We start from the raw sequence: 10,002 nt of genomic DNA, 5'->3' as shown, positions 1-10,002 counted from the left end.
TGAAGGTCCTGCACGCCTGCTGCTGCTCCCATTTTATAAAAGAATGTCCCACTACCCAGAGCGATATGACACTCGCATCGGGACCTGGAACCACACCTGCAAAGACAGAAAAGAAAGAATTAGACGCTGTTTTCCATCTCCCCTGACACATAGCCTCTCACATACTTCCTGTAGCATTCAGACCTCCAACGCCCCACCTCCATCAAGGGAGACTTACCCCATCCAAGCCTGCTAGCTTCTGTGGCGATCCCCACCCGAAACGAGTGCCTTCCAATTAAGGACGCATCGTAGCCCAATGTCCTCAAAACCTTCCGCATGACCGTGAGTGGTTGGAAAGAAGTTACCCCATTTCCGTCCAGATGTGTAAACACCGGGCCGACTTTGTTCACACTCCTGCCCCACAACTGGCTCCCCAGATGCCACGGGCAAATATTCCTTACTGGGTAGTTTTTTAGCATTACAGCTGCTCCTGCGCTGATCTGTTTTTGAGCGGCCCCAAAAAACATTAATGCCGTCCTGCCCCACACAAACATCCTTCCAGGTCAAAGCCACATATGCCCCTCACCCCAGCAACTCTAAGACTCGAAACGCTTCAAAAAACATCCATGACATCAAAGTTCCGAACAGCAACACTTCCCATTCCCCCACACACAAACCTGGTAACCCGGCGGCCAATCCTTTCAGTACGTCCAGCGTAACCGGGCCCCTGTCCCGACCCCTACCACCCACCTCTCTGGCCCATCCTTCCAGCATTTGCTTATCCAACTCTCCTGCCGACGGTGGGTATCCCCAAAGCAATTTACCCACAAACCCAATACCAGCTAATTTTCCCGCGATGGTCACCCTCTACTGTCCCTTGTCAATCAAATCCAAAATGAACTGCACCATATCCTCCACTCTCTCAGTATTTCTCTCCCGTCCGCCTCGCCCCAGACTTCAAAAACTCTTGCCCTGCCTGTGCATAGGCCCCCTGCGTGGAAGTAGCTAAGGATTTCACCACCAGGAGAAGCATCCTCCTCTGCCTATTGTCCAGAACTCCGAAAGGAATCTCCGTCCTGACCGGTTCCTCTTCCGTGACCAGCCCAAGGAACCTCTCCAACTGCAAACTAGACAAGGCATCCACAATCTCATTAGTCACTCCGGGAACGTGCCTTGCCCGAAATGCAATATCATGACACAAGCAGCCTAAAACAAACACCCTCACCAATTGCAGAACGTGGGGCTCTCTCGCAAACTGTCTGTTCACGGCGAGCACCACCGCCAAGTTATCCAACTAAAAAACGACCTTCTTATGCTGAAAAAGGTGTCCCCACACACACACTGCCACCACCAACGGGAAAATCTCCAAAAACGCAATGCTTTTCCCCCCATGCTTCCCCTCCTCCGGCCACTCTTCTTCACACCATCTCCCCTGCCAATATATGCCAAAGTCTGCTGTGCCTTCTGCGTCTGAAAAAATTTGCGCATCCCACTCACATTCCTGCCACACTCAAAGGAATTCCGTTAAAATCCCACAAAAACTTGCACCACATTCGCCAATCCTCTTTCGTTCCCTCTGACAATCGAATATGGCGGTGCGGCAACCGATAACTCAAGAGCACTAACCCCAGCCGCTGACAGAAAGTCCTGCCCACCCTGACCACTCGGCATACAAAGTTGAGAAGGCCCAGGAGCACCTGAATGTCCCACACTGTCACCTTTTTCTTGCCTAACATGTCCTCTACCGCTGCCAGCATAGACGCTTTTTTGTCCTCCGGCAGACCAGCCATCATGGCCCTCCAGTCAAGTTCAATTCCCAGAAAAGACAACCTCGTGGTAGGCCCCATCGCGTTCTCAAGGGCCAGGGGCACACCCAGATCCCCCATGAGTGATGCAAATTGGCCCAGCATCTCCGCACAATGCCCGGACTACGTAATGGCGGCTTTAAATACCCCTTACTATAGCCCACCACGTAGCCCAAGGCATAGCCCAAGTCTGTTGGGCTGTACCACCTCCCCAAACCTACAGGGGACCTCCCTTCGGTCAGCAGTCCCACCCCTGGCGTCCCCTTTCAGAACAAAAAAATGTCCCTGTGCCCAACACTATTGTGGGAGTATGATTTGGAGGGTCTTCTCAACCCCTTGAACGTAATACAATGATCTGCATGTGCTTCAGGAACACCATAACCGTACGGTGTATTGTTTCAGTAGGTGCTTCACCTTATATTTTCCACGCACATAATATTGTCTTGTCAAACCCCCTTCTATTTCCGCAGTTGTCCCCTCATACATTAAGAGTACACATAACGGTTTTGCTGCACCCCTTACAGCAGCCGTACACTTACGGATGAAATGTTTACTCGCAGTAATCTCGTGCACCTTTTCTTTTTGAATAGGTGCTCCTCTCCTTTTTGTAGAGCACATCTTTGTTGTCCCTCGTCTGTCTCAGTGATTGCACCGTCAAGAATAGGGGGATTAGGAGGATTCAAGGTCCAGTGTATGTCCTCCTGTACAAGTTACTAATAATGTGATACACTGTTCCTGAGAAAAAACCAGGGGACTGTAAGGCAAATGCTATGGGATCCTATTAGTTAGGAGCACGAGTCCTCACACACCCAGTTGGGTGTCATGCTTCATCATCGGACAGGCTCCTCGTCAGACTGGCGCTGCAATGTCTGACGGGCACCACCCAACGGGGGGCTCTTTGCCGGAGATCTTTTCTCGATGATGCCACACTCACCCTCAAAAAAATCAAGGGGAAGACACCGAGGAGGGTTGAAAACGGAAATTAAAATTGGTTCAGAACCCTAACTGTATGATTAACTTTATTCTATTTGTATAGGGTAGAGGCCAAGATTAAAATATTCGTCACGAGAGTGGGACAGAGATAATGATCAACCACTCTCTGACTATCTGTCTTGTAATGGGGGGTCAGGAAATTACAAAACCCACCTCAAGAATTGGGTCGACATGTTTCGCGTCTCAGCGGTCCACATGGATCCAATGACGCTTCCTCAGGACCTAGTATAAAGAAACTCCTCCTACTAAAAGCTGAGTAAGCTATTAACATATCAAATCTGACAGTCAAGAAAAGGTAGGTAACGTCAGTCACTTACATCAGTCCATTATGACCATAGATTTAATGCCTATTCGTCGCCCCTCCTAATTTAAGTAAGGGCTTCCTGGGATCACGCAAGCTTACAGCGAGGATCACATAGCACACTAATTGTTGGTTATTCTAGGTATCCGGCTGGGGGTGGTTGCACCTACCCTTGGTCGCGCTCCCGAAGGTGATTGCACCTTCACATTCTAAAAGCGATCCTCTGCACAATTCTTTATGAGCAGTTGATGGCCTGAGTTCCATCATCGTACTCTGATGCACTTTTTTGGAGCAGTTCCTGCCTCATACTTTAGCATGTCACGTGACACTGTTCGTCGGGCTTCTGTTTGACCCTTATGTGTGTAAAGGACGCGACACCGTAGGTTACACCCATTTCTAGCAGATACCCCACTTTACTTTCGAAAAGCGCCTGACACTGCTTCGTGGCACTGCATATTGGTAACTGACATATTGCCTAACAGGGCACTTTATACTGACCAGCCCCTCGTTTTGGGTGTTTGCGCTTAAATTCTAGTACAGCACTTTGCACTGTCTTTTATCCATACTGTAAAAGTGTTTGACACTGCTTTGCTGCACTCTACTGTTCAAGTAGTTAACTATTCGACTAATGCATGATAGTGATTTAGTGCACCTTTTTTAAGTTACTACCTAACACTTTTCAGAAGTGCACCCCAGGGCATTACCCCGCGGTACACTGTTTAAATAGTTCTCTCCTCCAACTCTAACAGTGCATGACCCTGTTTAGTGTCAGCCCCTATCTATCTTGAGGTAGTTTCAGGTACACATGTTAAATGTGCAGCACATTATTACTTTTCTACATCCTTGTTCGTGGTTGCTGTTTTGCTTCTCGCCAAGCTTTAAACATTGCATCCTCCATACCAGCAAGGCGCATAGGTTGTTGCCCCACGTGTTAAAAGTGCACGAGCCTACTCTTCCACTCCTTACGTATTATTGTAGGTATTTCTGTTCTGATGCACCCTGGGGTCGAAGCAATAGTAAGGTGATACTTGGCATTTGCCAAGTGTGCGGCCAGCATGGCTCGAAGAAACACAGAAATGCCCCAGTTGCAAAGCCAATACTACGTAGAGAGACAGCTTCCATCAACTGGTCCTGGATTCCCTCTACTACATGCTTACCATCCTTCACGGTTGACAATGGCGCAATGCACTGCGCTGGTACACCCCTCAAATGTTGAGTAGTCACACCCCAAAACTCCTTAGTTTACACGACAGCGCATTGTTCACCCATTTTACATAACTAGGTGGCTTATATTGGAGTTATTATACTGCAAATGGATTTCCATAGTTGTCAACGTGTTCCTGTGGTTGCCCATCACATTTTAAGATGGCAGAGAATGCTCCCTCGCTCTTAAATTCTAACATTGCGTGTGTTACTATTCAGTTCACACACCCTTTTTCATTTCAGTCTCATTGTTCCTCGCGTGCATGCTTTCGGTATTTCTTTGCCTTGCCCAGAGTTTATGCCCCTACCCGATTTTAGCATCTACCTTACTGCCCCTTGCTAAGTACCTAGGAGTTTAGTACTAGGCGAGTACGCTACGGTGAATGAATGGGCCGCGCCGCCCTCACAGCGCTGTGACAAGGATGCCGCGCACAGCAGTGCCGGCAGAAAGCATGAGGCATGCAGGGGTGGGGGCAGAGCTGCACCCACTGGAGGCCCGAGCAGAAGCAGGAAAAAAAACACACAGAACGCCGGCTGCTGCCTGCAGGGCTCTGAGCAAGAACGGCTCGGCCAATCAGAGCGCCGCTTCCCAGAGTTTACCTTTTATGGCAGGAGAGGCCGCGGCGCGCTCCGCTATAAAGGGTACCGGCTCGCGCCTTTCGCCTTGCAGTCGCTCTGAGCTTCCTCACCAGTCTTGTGCCTAAGGAACTGTCTCACATCTCCCCGGAACCGCCCACCTAAAGGTAGGAAAAGTGGTCCTCCGTGACTAGAAGATGCTTTAGGAGTAGCTAAGGGCAGGGTAGTTTAGCGGGTATTATTCTAAATGCTCCCATATGTGGCGATTCAACTTCAATCTGAGGATCCAACATGAATTTTTTGGGGGGTTTAACCGGTGGGGAGTAAGAAGGTGATGCAGGTGGCATTATGGGGACGTAATAACGAAAACTATGCTGATATTCTATTGTTGGGTGTGTGGGTGCGGTCCTTAATTTCGAAGTGGTTAGTATGAGGAGCGGTGGTTGTTTAAATGATTAACTTTTTTTCCCTACGTACGAGGGTAAGTGTTATGGTGACGTGGGAGAAAACGGCGGTTATTCTTTTTGATGTCTGCAAACCTTCGGGTGGGTGCTGATCATGTGAAGGCAATATTTGACTTATAATCGTTGTAATTGTGACTAAATGTGGTCAGCGGCATTTCCTATGTAGACAGCACCACTGCAGGGGAGTGTGAGGCGAGGTTGTCGGTGCTTCTTGTGGAACTTTTCTACATGTCACTGGGGTGGGGATTGACTCTTCCGGTCTCCTCCAGAATGCTGGGAGGGGTACTTTAGTGCCCCGTGAGCTGGCGAGAAAGTTGGGGTGTTCCGTGCTCCGCGGGTTGGGTGTGTTTACTTAGCTGGTTTCCCCCTGGTGGCCTGTGCGGTGCCGGCTGTAGAATGCATGCGCCTCTTGAGGGCGGGGCTTCTGTGCCCGCGAGCGCCGGTAGGGCGCGGCCCTTCGTCTGCGCTTCCGTTTCTAACGGTCAGCTGTCGGGTTCGGGCGGTACCATTAGGGGCGAGATGGGTGGGGCGTGCAGGGCTTCCGTTCATTGTCTGAGGGGCGCCCTGTGATGTGCCATGCGGCGGCTGGGCGTGTCCCGAGTCTAAGTGCCTTTGTCTGAGCCGGCGTTGTACCGGTTTCAATCCCGCCCCCCTATATCCGGGTGTTCCTGGTCGTAGCATCTCTAGGATCTCCCCACCAGAATGCCAAGTTGTATGAAAGAACCGCGAGATAGCTCTAGGTGCAGTCACTTGGCAACTAAATAAATATGTGGCTGTTGATGCGCGCTTGTGAAGTGCTTCCTTGCGGGTTCAGGACTCAAAATGCGAGACACCACCACCCAGCAGAGACTGGTGGTCTGAAGCGTATCCACCTAAGCCTTCTTTAAATGTTATTACAACTTAAAGTACGGCTTAGTATACTGCAAATTGCCATGTTGAGCTGGTATGGCGAAGCAGGCTGATAACTAAGACTGTGAATCTCGCTGCATGACTGCACGCATTTTAGTCCTTTAGGACTACCGTAGACTAATTATTCATATTGACTCGTTGATACTGGTTTATGCACCAGGGTACCGCCGTTGGCCCTTGCAGTGTCGAGACTAGCCAGGTTATTTCTAATCTGGTCTTGAGCTGTAGGTAGACCAGAGAATGCTGTCGCTCAGGATTTTCCTTAATGATGGACACTCATCCCGAAATGCTAGTGCCTGAAAAGTGGGCGTGGTGTTGCCCATACTAGGGTTGAACACTCTGAATTTAAATGGCTCGGCCCTCTCTTCGAAGCACACACCTTTTGACCTGCTCTTTACTTAGTGTACTAGCGCCCTCATTGCTTTTGGGGAGAGTGCAGGTGCTCAAACTGTAAACTATCCTGCAGCTATAAATACATAACCTGGACACTATACCTAGTCTGGGCGGCAGGAGTCGCTGTTCATTTCAACGCAAGCCTACACCATCTTTGAAAGGGCGTTGTCGCTATAGCTCGCGCTTCATAATAGTGGGTGAATCAGATGGTCCATCTACTTGCCACACTATCAAGTCTGTAACAATGACTAACAAACTGTAAGTACTGTGAAATACTACTGCTAGTGGTCCCATGCGCCCCCTTAAGGGTAATTTTCGAGTTGGTAATTTGAAGCTAGGCATCTATGTGGGCGTAGGCAGCAAGATTACGGTGCATCTAACTAACCCGACAGTTTCTAAAACATACCTTTCGTTTATCTACAGATCAAAATGGAGGATGATATTGCCGCACTCGTTGTTGACAATGGATCCGGTATGTGCAAGGCCGGCTTCGCTGGAGATGATGCTCCACGTGCTGTCTTCCCATCCATCGTGGGGCGCCCAAGACATCAGGTAAAATTGTTTAATTTATTCCTCCGGTTTCTCGAGGAACAATTTAGTTCGTGTGTATGCAGGGAAAGCCCTGTTGTCGAGGTTTCATTAGATAATGGTTTAAATAGCTGTAATTGAACCACCATCTTACCAGCTGACTTCTAGATTTCATTGAAATCGAGAATTAGAAGCTCGATATAGCATACCTGGATCCGCGTCTCTACTGGTCCTGGTACTAAAGGACGATTTTTTTTTTTATTGCCATGCAGGGTGTGATGGTCGGCATGGGCCAGAAAGACAGCTACGTTGGTGATGAAGCTCAGAGCAAGCGTGGTATCCTGACCCTGAAGTATCCCATTGAACACGGTATTGTCACCAACTGGGATGATATGGAAAAGATCTGGCACCACACCTTCTACAACGAGCTCCGTGTTGCCCCAGAGGAACATCCTGTACTTCTAACAGAAGCTCCACTCAACCCTAAGGCCAACAGAGAAAAGATGACACAGGTGCTTACTCCAACTTACTCTGAAGATTTCATTCTTAACTACTCTGGCTATATGCCAACATGTCTTGCTTTCCACTTATTCGAATTTGCTATTCACAGGTTTCCTTTCCATGACCTGAGTCTTCTCTCCTTGGAATTCTGACAGGTTGTCTTTCCTGAAGTGTCTTTTGTGGACTTACTACCTGCTTGTATAACGTACCTTTCTCTAATTACTAACAATACTGTACCGTGCAGTATGGAATGTGCGTTTTTGTAGTTTGGTTGGGGTGCAGTTTGCCTCCCTACCCAGAGTTGGCTTTGCCTGGCTGGAGTTTTGGGAGCACTGTTAGGAGCTCACGTTACCAGAGTGCAGACTGATCACGTGTTTTGCATCTCCACCTGCATGACTTAGTGCATACACCTTTGGGGCTTGTAAAGGCATTTTTTGATAAGTGGTGTTTCCTTTCTACAGATCATGTTTGAGACTTTCAACACTCCAGCCATGTATGTGGCTATCCAGGCTGTGCTGTCCCTGTATGCCTCTGGTCGTACCACTGGTATTGTGATGGATTCTGGTGATGGTGTCACCCACACAGTGCCCATCTATGAAGGTTATGCCCTGCCTCATGCCATCCTGCGTCTTGACTTGGCTGGTCGTGACCTGACAGACTACCTCATGAAAATCCTGACCGAGAGGGGCTACAGCTTCACAACTACAGCCGAAAGAGAAATTGTGCGTGACATCAAAGAGAAGCTCTGCTATGTTGCCCTGGACTTTGAGCAGGAAATGGCCACTGCTGCTTCTTCATCCTCTCTGGAGAAGAGCTATGAATTGCCTGACGGTCAGGTGATCACCATTGGCAATGAGAGGTTCAGGTGCCCAGAGGCTCTCTTCCAGCCATCCTTCCTTGGTAAGTAATGGTGTTTCAGGCAGCTTCTCCTGGGTGATTTGCTAAAATGAACTAGTCCCTCTGGACCTGGAGTACTGTAGTTTAGAGTGAAACTGAGCCATTGACGCCTGTTTTCTTTCCTAACAGGTATGGAATCATGTGGTATTCATGAAACCACATACAACTCTATCATGAAGTGTGATGTTGATATCCGAAAAGACTTGTATGCCAACACAGTGTTGTCTGGTGGTACCACAATGTACCCTGGTATTGCAGACAGAATGCAGAAGGAAATTACAGCTTTGGCGCCAAGCACAATGAAAATTAAGGTAAGCTCTTGTGTTTTGTTTACTAATTGTTTTTGGCATCCTAACAGTGGATGGTGTGGACAGTCCCAAATTTAGCAGGGTACCTCTAGCATTAATATGTAGCAGCTTTTGTAATGGACAGTTCTGAAGATAAACACACAAACTCCTATTATCCCAAGTGTTCTTTAAATGCTCACCCATCTCCCTGCATACTTTAGTTAGTTTTGATGATTAACGTTATTTTTTATTTTTATCCTTAGATCATTGCCCCACCTGAGCGCAAGTACTCTGTCTGGATCGGTGGCTCCATCCTGGCCTCCCTCTCCACCTTCCAGCAGATGTGGATCAGCAAGCAGGAGTATGACGAGTCTGGGCCTTCAATTGTCCACCGTAAATGCTTCTAAATTGACTGTAGCACAATGCAACTTGACAAACGTAACTTCGCAAAAAGAACCAAGACGAGGCATGGCTTTTTTACTTTGTTTTTGGCGCTTGACTCAGGATCGAAAACTGGAACAGGAGGATGGCAGTATTGTGGAGCAAACATTCCTGAGTTCTACAATGCACGGAGGACTTGATTGTACTGTCATTCCAAATTGTTCAAATGCATTGTTACAGGACGTTACTTGCCTCTGTGAAGGCTGCCCGGTTCATGGGGCTTGTACGTAAATCATATATTGGTGATAGTATTGCTTGTATGTGAAGTTATGTTACCCAACGAGTCTTTTGTATCTCTCGCCTTAAAACACTTGGTCCTTATCTTCAATTGTGTTCCTCTAGTCCATTTATGGACGATTCCCCAATTAGCTGTTATAAGGTTTACAAACTTTATTCTGACATCAGTAAGATGTGGTGCCATTATGTGGGGAGGGGGAGGGCTTACCTGTACACTTAATTGAAGACTTTCAAATAAAGTGCACATGTTAAAGGAGTAAAGTCTGTGTTTGGTACCTAGACACTGCAATTAAAATTGTTTCACACGTTCTTAATAACCTACCTTTTATTTTTATGTAATGGGACAATAGCTGGTATTTTTTGTATGAACTTAATTGCCATGGGCAAAGGCTAGGTGGGGACTACTAAAACCGCCTTGTTATCACAGCACTATGCTGTCAACATGTACATTTGACACCTGCCTTGGACTATTTCTGCGAGAATTTAAC

At 47.9% G+C, this 10,002-nt stretch overlaps 1 protein-coding gene across 1 annotated transcript; it reads left to right on the top strand.

Annotated features, from left to right (window-relative positions):
* The first annotated feature begins 4,901 nt into the window (after nucleotides 1-4,901).
* On the top strand, nucleotides 4,902-9,775 carry LOC138261238 (actin, cytoplasmic 1). Its single transcript, XM_069210005.1, has 6 exons — nucleotides 4,902-5,024; nucleotides 7,047-7,175; nucleotides 7,424-7,663; nucleotides 8,114-8,552; nucleotides 8,679-8,860; nucleotides 9,100-9,775. Exons 2-6 carry the CDS (start codon nucleotides 7,053-7,055, stop codon nucleotides 9,241-9,243), a joined length of 1,128 nt encoding a protein of 375 aa, XP_069066106.1. The 5' UTR covers nucleotides 4,902-5,024; nucleotides 7,047-7,052; the 3' UTR covers nucleotides 9,244-9,775.
* Nucleotides 9,776-10,002: the final 227 nt, after the last annotated feature.

The sequence above is a fragment of the Pleurodeles waltl genome, chromosome 10 (assembly GCF_031143425.1).
Source record: "Pleurodeles waltl isolate 20211129_DDA chromosome 10, aPleWal1.hap1.20221129, whole genome shotgun sequence".
Taxonomy (NCBI): Eukaryota; Metazoa; Chordata; class Amphibia; order Caudata; family Salamandridae; genus Pleurodeles; species Pleurodeles waltl.
Note: the sequence above shows the minus strand (reverse complement) of the source record. Positions and strands in the feature narration are given on the sequence as shown.

What these genes read in the sequence shown, in the direction of transcription:
- LOC138261238 (XM_069210005.1), top strand. Translation starts at nt 7,053, where the DNA reads ATGGAGGATGATATTGCCGCACTCGTTGTTGACAATGGATCCGGTATG. An exon ending in TGGGGCGCCCAAGACATCAG is followed by an intron (nt 7,176 to 7,423) that starts GTAAAATTGTTT and finishes ATTGCCATGCAG; the next exon opens with GGTGTGATGGTCGGCATGGG. An exon ending in CAAGCACAATGAAAATTAAG is followed by an intron (nt 8,861 to 9,099) that starts GTAAGCTCTTGT and finishes TTTTATCCTTAG; the next exon opens with ATCATTGCCCCACCTGAGCG.